Raw genomic sequence first — 14,673 nt, 5'->3', positions numbered from 1 at the left:
GGCATGAGATCTGCTGTCTAATTTTTATAGTCACCATACAATTCAATTTACTAAAAATGTTCATGTTAATATAAACACACTTATATTTTGTAAATTGAATACAGGGAGAACAGTTACATGCAGATTAACAATTCAGATACAAAAAGACTCTTCTTTGTTTACTAAAATAGGCAAAGAAAAACACTACTAAACCCATCTACAATCTGTTTATAATCCTGCACGCAGCACCATTTTTAAGAATACAAAGTTGATTAAAAATATTCATATTTTGCCAATGACATCTCTTAAACAAATAGAGATTCAAAAGTATTTCCTTAATAGCTTCTACAGAAACTTAAGTCGGTTCAAACATCTGCCTGGGCTGATGAGTGTAAGTGAGGAAGAATTTGGCCAGAAGTGGTTTTTCATGTGTTACCAGTTTCAATATTTATTATACTCTGATATGACAGAATTTAGAAATGGAAACTATTTTCACAATTTAAAAACAATATTATGTTTGGCTTCAAAGAACACAGTGAAAATCTCTACTGTACCTATCTAAAAAAATATAAATTCCCATTTCAAAATAAGAACTGTCATTTAATTACTGGAAAAAAACAGAGAATACAAAAATGTATTCTATTGAACAGTTTAGCCTCTCACTACAATACAAAAAGTTGCAAAGTAATACAAGATCTCCCTTCTGAGAGCACCAAATATCTGAAGATTTTAATATTGTATTGCAAAATGCTCTGACAAAGTTTCACATAACTGTTTTTGTAAATTAGACCTAAGTCTCAACATGTGCTTTATAGTTTCAAAGTAAAGTATTTACATTTCAATACAGATATAGAACATATCTTATCAAAAGCATGTTTAATTTTCTAGAGTATTAAAAAAAACAAAAATATTCCCAGACTAGTAGGTTGTTTGGGGTGGAGGGTGGGAGGGGTGTTGTATTTTTTGTCTGTTTGTTTTTTTAACAAAATGTGTTTTTCCACTGTTAACAATTAGGAACTACAAGCATTTATACAAAGTTCAAATGTATAATTCATCTCCAGCATCAAATTAATGATTTTTTTACCTGTAGAAATGTGACTGCAAATATGTGCTCAAGTCATTACTTGCTGTACATAACATTTTAAAAAATAAAACGGTTTACAATTTGTGACAAGATAACCAAGGAAATTCTATAAGTCAGTGGCCAACTATTAAACTTCACTATCATCCATCCTCTTTCCCAACTAAAAACTCACCTTCATTCAGCAAGGCACTTAGCACATGAATCATCCTACTGACATCACTGAGTAGTCACACAGCAATCAATGGGAGTATGCCTAGGCATGTGCTTCTTATTATTGGTAAGTAGCTTGCTGAATTGAGGCTTACAGGTGTAGATTCTAACATTCAAATTCTTCACATTTAGGATGTCAAAACAAAGATTCTACTGAAAACGTGGATAGGTACTGGCAATGTAGAGTTCTGCAACATAACTTCTCTTTTTACAAAGCAGCAGTCTGCTTCTCCAACTAGTTCTTCTCATCTATGCACTAGTTGCTAGGCTGGCTGGGGTCCTGGTTAAAGGCTCTATCCTGAACATGTACGTTTCTAATGGGATTACACATAGCACTGATCATTACGCCCTACAGCATATGTTGGTGTGGTCAGGTCCTAACTCATTAAAGCACAATCCATCAGAATCACATCATGCCAGCCAGTAAAGAAGCCAGGCCTCATTTCAAGCACTCTAAGTTGAGCTCCTGCTTGCTTGCACAGTAAGTAGTCACCTGTGTCCTCTTCCCCGTTCACACCTGTGTGGCACAATACACAACTTGGCCCCTGACTGCACAACACAGAATCAAGCTTTCATTGCCATTCCACATAATGGGTCTGATTCTGATCTCACCAATTCCTCATTTACACTGGTGTAGCTCCACTAAAGTCAGTGCAGTTATTTCTGTTCTATAAAATTGGAGTTTGATCAGATTCAGCATCAGTTTCTTCCTCTATGGCATTTTTTTAAATTTGCTACTAAATTATGATGAACGTCTTTTTATTCATAGCGGAGTCAAAGATGCTCTTCATTAGACTTATGCCTGATAGCTGAACCACTAAGCTAGTCATATAGTTGGATATTTTAAATCTGTGTTGACCCTGCAACATAACACTACTGCATATAGTGTCCTATTGAAGAGAATTACACTAGAATGTTTTCAGAGCATATAATTTCCAGGTCTCCTTCAAAAAAGCAAGGAACAGCCGTAACACTTATTTCAGGCATCGGAGTGCTATGTAGCGTTTAGTGCTCAAGACTGGCTTCTCATACAGTTTGTAATCCCTATTACTACTCTCCCACCTGCTAAATATAAAAATCCTCCAGTAAAATATTTACTTCTGTCTCCCTTTCCAAACAAATTAATGGCACTCATGTTAAAATAAGAGCAGTAAACTGACAGTTTCTCACTTGTGGCTTTCTAGAGGAAGAGAAAGAACATCCCAGCCTTTGGTTGCTTCTATCAAATGTCTCTGTCCATGACTTATCCACTCTTCCTGGTCTACATATATCCTTCCACAAAACCAACACTTAAACATACACTGCAGTGTTTTAGCTGGTGACGTTTCCACAACCCGGTAGTTGTTTCTATGGGTCTTTTTTAGCTTCATTTTTAAAAAGTTTTGCTTTTTCATTTCGCTTCTTGTTTCCAAGTTCTGAAATGTAAGCCGTTTATTATACTGTTTCACACCAAGACAACTACTTGTTCTTTCTGATAAAACGACTTTCACAATATTGCCTTTATACTTGTTGACAATTTTCATTATATTAATTACCTCTGCTGAATCAACATCAGGATGATTTAACACAACTACAGGCTGGTTACGACGAGGGCATTTTATCAACTGATGTTCTCTAAGAGGTACAAGCCTAAGACGTCTTGCTGTCAAAAGAAGCATCACCTCAGAAATGCCACTGGTTTCTGAGTGGCTTCTTGTTTTCTTCTTAGACAAATAATCCCTGGAATTTGCTTGTTTTACCTTATTTTTAGATACAAGTTGATCCTTTGAAGTAAGTTTGCTCTGCTTACTTAGCTCATCACTTTTTTGATGCAGTAGTACACAATTTTGTTTGCTATTACTTTTTGCATTAGCCTCTCTTTTTGGTCTGTGCCTAAGCGACATATTTTGATTTCTGGACTGCTCATTAAGTTCACTCTCATTGGGCAAAGGAAAGTTACTGTTTAGTTTCTCAGAAATGCTGAAAGGAACTGGTCGTGGTAGAAACATTTCATTGCAACACATCGTAGCAGATGTAATTTCGTTCTTATCTCCTGCTTCTTTTGTGTTTTCACTCCTAGCGACATTCAGGACCCTCAGCACTGTCCCTTTTGGAATGAACACTGGAGTAGCAACGTGAGTGTTTTTAGTCATTCTACTTTTAGTTTTTGTTGTAGCTGACCGTGATTGTGGTGGTTGTTTATTACACAGTTCATTACCAATCCCACCATTCTGCAATGTTTGAAGAGAAGATGCAAATTGTTCCAATTCAGTAACAGGGACATTTTTTTCAGAGTTTGCTAAAGTTTCCTGAGGCAAAGGCATCTTATTAGAAGCACAACATCTAACAGGCATAGGTGAAGCAGCCAATGTAGATTTCACATTACACTCGGCAGCAGACATCAACTGAGCAATCTTTCTACACAGCATTGTTGTTGACTTTTTACTGCATGCAGTATTATCCCACTTGATTCCCTCTGGGATGTTTTCAGCCCCAGAGCTAAGGGAAAATACAGATGAAATGACAGGACCCTCAGGAGGGCTGTCCTTATTTTCTACATTCTGCAATTCTAAAGCTTCTAAAGGATTATTTTGACAATCAGAGTTCTCTCTGTTTAATTTACTTAAGCCAACACTTGATTCCTCTAAAGATGCACTTTTATTTAAAGAGAACTCTCCTCCTCCTTGAGAGGTTTTAAAAGATTCTTTAACTAAACAGGTATCAAATAAATGTGTTTTCAGAGAGCTAATGATGTGGCTCCTGCATTCTTTGTCATCACCATTTAAAGACAATATGTCCTTTTCTCCAAGGGCAGGAGATAAAGAAGAACTGTTGCTCCTCTGAGCCGCCTGCAACAAAACAGTCTGGGATCCATCACCTTCAGCAGAAGCAGCATATGCACATGTGGGCATGTCCAGAGTCTCTTTAGAACAGTATAAATCATTTTTTGCATATTTTTCCTTATTTGAGGATTTAGGACAACTTATTTTTGATTTATCCTGCTTAGGTACATTTGAGTTACAGTCTGAAGTATGAGAATTGGAGGAATTAAGACATTCAGAGTTCCTGTTGTATTTATTATCTAAAGCAAACATGTTACTAATACTAGATACATTTACAGTTGCTTCAGTGGTTAATTCACTTTGAGCAACAGAAGTTACTCTTTTTCCTTTCTCTGTTTGTTCTGCACCTTGATTCCTGGGTTTCTCTTCTTCGCAGTTTATAGGCTTATTACTTGTTTCTTTCAGGGGAATAAGTTTAAGAACCAATTGTTGTGTGCCATTCACTATTTTTATGTCTAATAACTGAGCTAAGCAGTTAGAAGGAACTACAAGTTCTGAAGGTGCAATCACTGTTAATGGCATTCCAGGCTGTACAGGTTCTTTTTTTGGAGAATAAACTTCAACTTCCACATTTTGGTTCTCATATATGTTTAATTCAGCTGGTTCCAATACAGTTTTATCTCGGACTGATGCTGTACCTAGGCTACATTCTACATCGCCAGACAAACAAACTCTTTTGCTCATTTCATCTTGGATTTTGCTGCAAGTTGTACTTGACGATAAATCTGAAGGCTCATTCTGAAGAGGAACTTTTAGATCACACTTCTGCTTGTCAGAAAAAGTGCTTCTCTTTGATAAGCAAGATCTCTTTTGCTCTTGCTTTGCAGCCATATTCACTGGCCCCTTCTCAGTAACTGTTTCATGTACTCTTCTGGTATGCTTAACTATATAATCATGTCTAACAGCACCATATTCACAGTATTCACACTGATATGGAAAAGTTCCAGTGTGTTTCACCAAATGCCGCTGGAATTCTCCTTTGGTGTAGGATACATAGTTACAGTGGGAGCAAACAAACTTAATCTCCTCATGTTGAACTGCATGCTTTTTATACTGAAAAGGATCCTTTGTTGAAAATCGACATTTATCGCAGTAATATTTGTCTGGTTGAAAGTTTTTTACTTTAAATGTTTTTTGAGTTTTACTTAGGGATGGTTTTTCTTGATTTTCTAAATCTATGGCAGTGGCACTGTCAGCTACAAAATGGAAAGTCGGTGGCGTATTCAGACTACAACTGCTGCAAACAAAGTTTTTGTCTTCAGTCTGCCTGGGTTTGTTATGCTTTTGTAATTCATGCACTGGAAGTTTTTGCATACTTCTGCACTTTATACAAAGGATCAATGACAGCTTATCCTCAGCTTCAGCCACTTGATAGTCACAATTCTGGCCTTCAGTCCCTTTTGGTTGATTTGCTTCATCCTCATTGGCTTGCTTTGGAGATGTAGTCAAAGAATTATTTATGTCATTAACTTGGCTTGTATACAGTTTTGGTAAAATTTCTCTCATTTTCTTTAGCTGCATTTCAAAACAAGTGGCTCTTTGCTGGTTTAGTCAAATACAATAGCAATAGACACAAACAATTTTCATAGTGACAGTCTCTCAAATGTGTTGCTCAGCTATCATTCGGGCAACTGCTCTGGAGAGTATGCATTTTATCTTTATGAATAAGTGTTGCTTCAAGTTCTGAAACCATAAAACTCTATTTTCAGTTCTCTACAGGATTCTCTCACCTTGTAGCACTAAAAAAATAAAAGCGAAAGATTGGGTCAGTTATTGAAAAAACACTGAAAAATTGTTGTTACTTGGTAAGTAAATACTTGCAGTATAATAAAAATAGCTGACTGTTGAAATACAGTTTGCAAATCTATGTTTCTCTGCTTTATTAGGCATATTGTACATACAACCATTAAAGTGTACTCAATGTATTCTTTCACAAGTGCTTACATCCTGCAGCTGTAATCTGCATTATATAAAATTCACACAATACAGTGTTCTATGGTATTTTCTCCTATGTATTTTTTAAAATTCTTTAAAACTAATGAAATTTGACATAAGGTTACTGAAGCAGAGAGAAACCTCTCTATCATTTGAGAGCAAAAGCCAAATTATCACATGGACACTAGAATACAACTTCCATGTCTTGTTTCTGCTGAGAACAAAGAAGAGGTAGATCTAAAATTTCCTGCCCTTACAAAGACTATTGAGATAGAGTTGAATGAGTATTTGTTATCCATCAAGATCACATTCCTAATTACCACAAGTTAGCTTAAAAATCCCCTTGACTTAGACAATTTGGAAATGCTCCAGTGAGGTTGAATATTTCAGGCCATGTCTACATCTAAAATTTTGCAGCGCTGGTTGTTACAGCTGTATTAGTACAGCTGTATAGGGCCAGCGCTGCAGAGTGGCCACACTTACAGCAACCAGCGCTGCAAGTGGTGTTAGATGTGGCCACACTGCAGCGCTGTTGGGCGGCTTCAAGGGGGGTTCCGGGAACGAGAGAGCAAACCGGGAAAGGAGACCAGCTTCGCCGCGGTTTGCTCTCGCGTTCCCGGAGCCACCCAGCAAACCGCAGGGAAGGAGACCTGCTTGCTCGGTGTTCCGGGAACGAGAGAGCAAACCGGGAAAGGAGACCAGCTTCGCCGCGGTTTGCTCTCGCGTTCCCGGAGCCACCCAGCAAACCGCAGGGAAGGAGACCTGCTTGCTCGGGGTTCCGGGAACAAGAGAGCAAACCGGGAAAGGAGACCAGCTTCGCCGCGGTTTGCTCTCGCGTTCCCGAAGCCACCCAGCAAACCGCAGGGAAGGAGACCTGCTTGCTCGGGGTTCCGGGAACGAGAGAGCAAACCGGGAAAGGAGACCAGCTTGATTACCAGAGGCTTCCTCCTTCCATGGAGGTCAAGAAAAGCGCTGGTAAGTGTCTACATTGGATTACCAGCCCTGGATCCTCTACACCCGAGACAAAACGGGAGTACGGCCAGCGCTGCAAACAGGGAGTTGCAGCGCTGGTGGTGCCCTGCAGATGTGTACACCTTCAAAGTTGCAGCGCTGTAACTCCCTCACCAGCGCTGCAACTTTCTGATGTAGACAAGCCCTCAAATAAGGTTCTCTTAGTCAGTGCCAAAGTTTTTGATCAAAATTAATTTGGATAATCATAAAAAAGCATATAGCTTAGTTTGCCAATCCTACCACTGATAAGGACTAACCAATTTAGCTGATATATAATTTTTTTTTTATTATTTGTACTGCAGTGCTGCACAAAGATCCAAATCAGAACTAAATTTCCATTGTGCTAGTTACTGCATAGATAGAGACCTGCACGAATACAAAGACATATTCACAGATATAAATCAATATCCACAAAACTGCAGGGCTCTATTGGGAGCTACAGCAGCAAAAGGAGCAGAATGTGGGGCTACCACTCCCAGGAGCCAGCGCCCTGCTCTGGCAGCTCCTTCAGCGCAGCTGTACCACCCCCAGCCCTGCTCCTGTCCCTTCCACTCAGCTGTCTGCACCTCCTGTCTGGGGGCATGCATGCCACTTGAACAAAGTGTGAGAGCAGGGACAGCTGCCAGTTAGCATGGTGCCCACATCAGTGGGTGGGGCTAGGGGCGGTACAGCCATGCCAGAGTTGCTGCCAGCACAGAGCACTGACTTCTGGGAGCAGCAGCCCCACATTCTGCTCCTTTCACCGCTATGGTTTCCAGGAGAGCCCTGTGGTTCTGTGGATAGTGATTTATATCCATGGCTGTCCACATCGGCAGGTATAAATTTGTATCCATGCCGGACTCTATGCATAGGCATACTATCCCTGCCCTGAAAAGATTAAATCTAATTTGAATACACAAGATGCAACAAGAAAGAAAACACACACACACGCACGCGCACACACACACACACACACACACACAAACCCACCACCAAACAAACAGTGGGACAGAAGATGGAGGACAATGGTCAACCATGCACTCTTAGCCTATACAAAATGTATTTCACAACCTGATAGTTCCAAAATTCTTTGAACAAAGAGCAATGGAGTTTTTTCCTGTGGTTTTCAAACTTCATGTAAATAAAATCTGATCCTCAGCTGTTGTCTAGATTGTGAGAATGTTGATATATGTTAAAAAAATAAAAATAATTTTTTTGCTCAAAGCATGCACAAAGCTAAATAAAGATTAATTATATATACTCTCCTTCTGTGTAGCGTCTACTCAAGCATCAACATGTAAAATCTATTTGCATCTTCCCTGTACAAGCATTTCTATACATGTAGATGCCATTGCATAATGCGTATCTAGGCACTGAGACATTTCTAGATAACGTTGCATAGCAACGTATCCATCAGGAGTCATCCTCTCCCCTCCCTTTGCTTTCTTATAGATAGCTACGTTTTGGGCAATTGCCCCAAGAGCATGATGTTGGGATTAGTTAGTAATATCATACAAAGGCAATGCCCATGTGAAAGAGGACACTTTTACACTATAAGTTTTCGTGTCAGCCTGAACTATGGTGGGAATGACTTCCAGACAATGCACTGCTGTGAGCTCATTTGATCTTGAATCTGTATTCCATCAGTTAGTGTTCTTAGGAAATGCTGCCATGGAAAGGGATTGATTCTCAGAGATATCTTGGTTTTAAGTCCATCCAGGGCTTTGAAGTACCACCTCAATTTTTATGAAAATCAAATGTCATTGATGGAACTGTGTTATGTACTTTTATTGGTTCACTCCACTTAGCAGAATAGGTGGTATGTGCTGAATAAAACTGTAGTTTGCTGATAGCATTATGGATGAAGCCAAATTGTAGTAATCTAGTTTTATGTGGTAATAACTGTAGCTAAATCCACATCTGGAAGCAGTGACAGACTCCTGTGCAGCCAAAGGTTGACTGCTGTTGAGCCATCTGGACGTCTATGAGTATGTTTTATAACTCCAACGCTTTGACCATATTGACAATTGGAGGGTATATGCCCTTATTAGAGAACTAAATGAAAATTCCTATTTGTCCCATCCAGGTTTGTCTCTTTTCATATCAGTATCACCTCTGTCTCATCAAGGTTGAACAGGAGCAAGCCACTTTCCATCCAAGTCTTTATTTCCTTTGGGCATAGATATGGCAGACCTACTGCTGTGTTTCAGGTGAAGATGATGATACAGGGCTTTACTTGATGTTTATAATGCTGTTAAATTTAAAATACATTTTCTTCAAAACTTAGTGTTGCATCCACACAATTGTTTTGATGTTGTCTGCAGCATTGAAATGTTAATGAAACTGTATATCAAAAGCAAAGATGGAGAACATTTATGTTCTCATTGACAATCCTAAGCGTTTTTTAAAAAAACTATGTGCAATCATCCATAGACAATATAATTGCACTCAACCAAATAGGGAAACAAAACCTTCTGGCTTCAGCTGCCAATTACCTGATCACACACACACACAAAAGAATTAAAAGCACAAGTGTTTTCTTATGCTATTAAAAAAACAGCAAGACAAATTTCACAAAATATGGACAAATGAACAGAAGTATATCAAAGAGGCAGGCCTTAGCCGAACACAAGAGAGATTTTGAAGTTTGCTTGAAACAAAACTATTTTAAGAAAGTTTTGATTTAACAGACATGCAACTGGGCTATTCAGTTTAAAAGTAGAAAGTTTGATACTGTAAACACTAAACTGGGATATTTTAGATAGCTGACTGTCCCTACTGAGTTCTCTGAACTGAACAGGCCTTACATTTAGAAGAAATTCTATATTTAAACATGTGGCAAATCTCATGTTCAGATTAGATTTGTATTAGAATCAAGAGAATGAATATAAACAGAAACATTCAAATAACGTTCTGGGAGAAAAAAAGATTAAACAGCAATCTGACATCTTAATGACATGCCCTATTTGCTTTGCCAAGTCCCACCACTGGTTGTTCTTGAGCGCTGAATGTCCAATCTGGAAGGTTTTGGCGTGAAGGGTTCCATTTTGTCATTGTGTGGGATAGAATGAATGAAAACAAGAGAAATATAGATGTTTGACTAAGATGTGAGAATATTTCAGAACACAGTTACCATGAATTGTGCAAATCCACACAGTCTCAGGAGGCAACATACTGCGGGTTTCCTACACACCAGCATGACAAAGTATGTAGAAAAACTGGACACTTTGTAGCTTACCTTTATACTCTTCAAAGTGTTTACAGAGATACAATGCAGATGGTTAACTAAACGAAACAGTTTCTTCAAAGTGCAGCACAACTCAAATGTGCACAGAAAAGTACAGATGACTATACAATCCAAAGGTATCATTTTGGACCTCTGCTCGTCCAGCAGCAGCCAATATACCAAACAAAAGATTTAAATATATAAAGAATGGAAGAGAAGAGAATACTAAAAATGTTATAATGTTGTAATATAAATCTACTGGAATACTGTTTTCAGTTCTGATATCTTCGAAAGATGTAGAAAAGTATTAATAAATTAAAAAGAAACAATATTGTACTAAAAAGCAAGTGAGCCACCAAATCTGCCAATGGAACTTTCTTTGGCAAAAATAATGGTGTAGAAGATATCCTGTTTCCAAATGAACTTCTAGCCATGTAGCAGAACACTTAATGTATTATGTGGAGTTCAAAGTTCTTCTCTCTTTAAAAATAAATAAAAATATCAATACACCAGATTTTTTTAAAAAAGCAAAAATCATGCACCAGTTTTTAAAGCTTGCCTTTATTATAAAATATAAAACTATTTTATATTATTTCACATCCTGTGCTCATGTAAAAAAAAAATCTCCATTTGAATTATATGCAGAACAATTTATTGGGACCTCCTATAAAGTGAATTATACAAAACATTAATTTAAAAACAAACTGTGGGTATTTTTAAACCACAGCTTAAATATATTTTTCAAAGCATAGCTTAAAAATATTTTGTCTCAGGAAAACAAGAAGAATGTATTGTAAATGCACTGCACTGCACAGTATTCTAGGGCCTCACTCCTGTACTGAGAACTACAGAGGTCTACCTACATCGTTCAGTGAAGGATGAGGGCCCTCAATTTACTTATATACAAAATGCTGCTATCAACCTCAAGCAGAAAACTAGAGTAGTCCTGTTGCAGTAACCTGACACACACCCTAAGATGCTAAATATTTACTGCATCTATAGTAACCTTTGTAAAAGGTACTCAAGAGATACCTTCACTTGTTTGTGATTAGATGTATAATTGCCAGCCTTTAAATTAAGTATCAGAGTTTTCTGTTGCACACATTTATGCCCATTAAAAAAATCCCTCAATATTCTAAGCTTGGTTAACCAGGGTTTAGTATTATACTATTCTATACTTACAGGGCAAATAAGAATACAGTAACGAGGAACAGCACTGAAGAAAACATAGAACCAAATGATGAAGGGTATCCTATTTAAAAAGTATGTATCTCTTAGACCTGGATCCTGGAAACATTTTACTACCACGAGTAGTCCCACTGATGGTCTTCTTAGTAACAGCATGGAAATTTGCTATTGAAAATATACTGCAAGGCATTTAGCCAAATCTGAGATAATGCAGGATTATTCCCTACAGGATATTAATTACAAATCACTATTTGTGTTTAAATCCTTTGAGGAAATATATTCATTCTACTACGGTCTTAGGGGAGTTTCTTTCGAAACAAATTACAGATAGAAAAGATTTCGTTTAGATCATCTATTACAGCTCTTGCCCTACAGTATTTCACTGTTAATTTGTATATTAAGGTCATGTACTAAACTTTCCTCAGTAGCAGAACCACTAACCAAAGTTCCTATTCAGCACCAAGACAAAAGACCCAGTTGTAATCTTGGGGCAAAAGAGTAAGTGTCGATGGATGTCTGAAAGGCTCTACAAAAGGCTAACCCCATGACCACATACAAAATTTGTTGAACAGCCAGAAGTTGCACCAATGTGCCCAAGGAAATGCATCCAAGTAACAGTGTTACTGGGACCCAACTAGAGCAGACAACCTGCTCCCTCCCTGCACTTTGCAAGGCTCAAAGCAGGGTCCCTGATCCCTTCCTTGGGGAAAAGAGACATTTCTCACAGTCTGTAACTACAAAATAAAAGGGGGGTTGGAGGAAGGAGGTTTTTTCCACTAATCCCGGCAATGCTCCAACCGGCCCAGGGAGGACAGCACAGAGTGCGGCAGGAGCAGGTCCTACCGCTCCCCCAGCCGAAGAATGCAACCCCCGCCTGGACCGCAGCTGGGGGACCCCTTTCCACCGCCCCGTGACGAGAGGAGAAGAAACCCACGGAATTAGAGGAGCTGGAACAGCAGGACTAGGGGCTGCAGGGCCAGGTCCCGCTGCTGGAGACTCCTCCCACAGCGGGATGGGGAGGGTGTCCGCTTGGGGCCTAGTCGAGGCTGCCTCCCCCGGGGAGAGAAGGGGGGCTAGGACAGCCCCCGCCTCAGGTTACACGGGGGGAGGAGGGGGGCTGGGGATCCCGAACACCCACAGCTCAGCCAGCAACTCAGACGCCCCCCTCCTCCCTGCAGCGAAGCGCCAGCAGCACCCCCCATCCCCGCCTACGCCTTGCGGGGGAGCGGCAGCGCCCCGCTGCCAGGTACTTACCCTCCGTGAGTGAGCCTACGCCCCCCCCCCCACGCGCGCTCGAAGCGCCCCGCTCGGCTCTACGCCCTGCGCCGAGTGCAGCAGTCAGCGAGTGTGCGGCGGAACTGACCTCAGCGCCCAGCCTAGCCGCCGCGCCGCCCCATTGGCCAGCGCCGCCGCCCCGCCCGCCCGCGGAGAGTAGAACTCTACAGAGCTCCGGGAACGGGGCGGGCCTTATTGGAAAGCTCCGGGCGGCCCAGGGCCTGGGCTGATGTACTGTATGAGCCCCCTGCCCACGGGGCCGCCAAGCGAGGCTCAACCCCGGCGGCAGGGCTTGGTAACGGTGTGTTCCAAAGAGTTTACAGGGTTTCCTTCGCATGGGCTTGTAACATGGTGGCTTTCGAGGTTGTGGGGCCTGTTTGATACAGGGAGGGGCATAATAGGGATGAAAACAATCTGTTGCAAAAGGCGATTCACTGTAGCTTTCCTGGGGAGTAAAGAGAATTCTTTAAACAAAGGAACATTGTGGCAGAATACTGGGTTCAGGTAAAGTCAGTCCGGGAAATTGTGCGAATTCACAAAATATAGCAAATGTAAAATCAGTGAGATGTTAATTTCTTCTACAAACTCATAGCCAGAAGTTTAGTTTGGTATTGCCCCCGTTTTAGTCGTTCTTTTTCCTGTGATTCTTTGAGAGATACATTTGTTTATAAATATACCTTTGCAAAGCAGTGGGCACTTCATTGTCATTTTAAAAAATCAGGTACGTAACTGTTCTTGACTTCTAAAATAAACAGAACATTTAAAAATAATTCATCTTATGAGGGGAAGATGTAGTAAGCATGAGACACTATCTAGAGATGTTCTGCTGTATTAAAGCACAATGGCATGCAACATGAATACATTCAAAAATGGACAGCTGAATCAGCAGTTAAGTGGGTTAAAGCGAATCTATAAATATCACAAAAATACTTGCAAAAGGAACAGAATAAATGGAAATATGAATATGCAGGAAAAAATATTTGCATAGGCTTTAGTCTCTCATATTTAGTCTCCCCTAAATTTAAGGGATTAATTTTCATTTGTTAAAATTTTAACTACACCTCTACCTCGATATAACGCTGTCCTCGGGAGCCAAAACATCTTACTGTGTTATAGGTGAAACCACATTATATCAAACTTGCTTTGATATACCAGAATGAGAAGCGCTGCTCCCTGAGAGTGCTGCTTTACCACATTATATCCAAATTCATGTTATATCAGGTCGTGTTATATCGGGGTAGACGTGTATATAATAATTTTGCCTCAGATGATGAGCATTCATAGAAATAGGTTTTTGCCAAAATCAAAGATTATTACATCAGAAAAAGCTGTTAGTAATAGCATGAGGAGAGGTTATTTTATTCCAAGGTGATCATATTACAGTAGTATGTTATTGCAATTGCTCTTTGAAATATCTCATTACGCTCCCATTGAAGTTACTGCCATTGACTCAGGCATAACACTTATCAACATGTATTTCAATGGGACTATGCAGTAGGGTGATGAGCAGGATTTTCCCTTTAATTAGAGTTCAATAACAGGATGATGTATGCTTTTACTTTTTATTTGTAGTGGAAACTGTCAAAACAGCTATTCTTATATGTTATTCTCAGATGTTTATCAACCAAATCTAAATTTCATTTAAAGAGACACTGTGAAATTTGGCACAAAAAATGTGGGTTTTATAAAACTGCAACACATTTTCTCCCACAAGACATTACAACTCTGGTAAGATATGAAATAGGGTATCCCATTGCTCTATTTCAAGACTAAGTGAATTTTTACTTGCACTACCTGGTCCTCTTCCATAATTTTCACCTTATAATAGAGTCTGTCACTACATAAGCTCACATCAATGATGCAAGTAGATTTTAACTCTTACTGGTATGGTACTGACCTCACTCCCCTTCACAAAAAATGTTCTGTGGCTAGAGTCCTGCGCAGATATATAGGAATGGCCATAC

The 14,673-nt window shown here is 39.6% G+C and overlaps 1 protein-coding gene across 1 annotated transcript; it reads right to left on the bottom strand.

The window, feature by feature from the left end:
• Positions 1–18: 18 nt before the first annotated feature.
• On the bottom strand, positions 19–12,769 carry ZNF518B (zinc finger protein 518B). Its single transcript, XM_030563517.1, has 2 exons — positions 12,689–12,769; positions 19–5,834 (listed from the first exon to the last, which is right to left on the bottom strand). Exon 2 carries the CDS (start codon positions 5,614–5,616, stop codon positions 2,440–2,442), a length of 3,177 nt encoding a protein of 1,058 aa, XP_030419377.1. The 5' UTR covers positions 5,617–5,834; positions 12,689–12,769; the 3' UTR covers positions 19–2,439.
• Positions 12,770–14,673: the final 1,904 nt, after the last annotated feature.

Source organism: Gopherus evgoodei, chromosome 5, assembly GCF_007399415.2.
Source record: "Gopherus evgoodei ecotype Sinaloan lineage chromosome 5, rGopEvg1_v1.p, whole genome shotgun sequence".
Taxonomy (NCBI): Eukaryota; Metazoa; Chordata; order Testudines; family Testudinidae; genus Gopherus; species Gopherus evgoodei.
The sequence above is the reverse complement of the archived record's forward strand: the minus strand, read 5'-3'. Positions and strand labels throughout refer to the sequence as shown.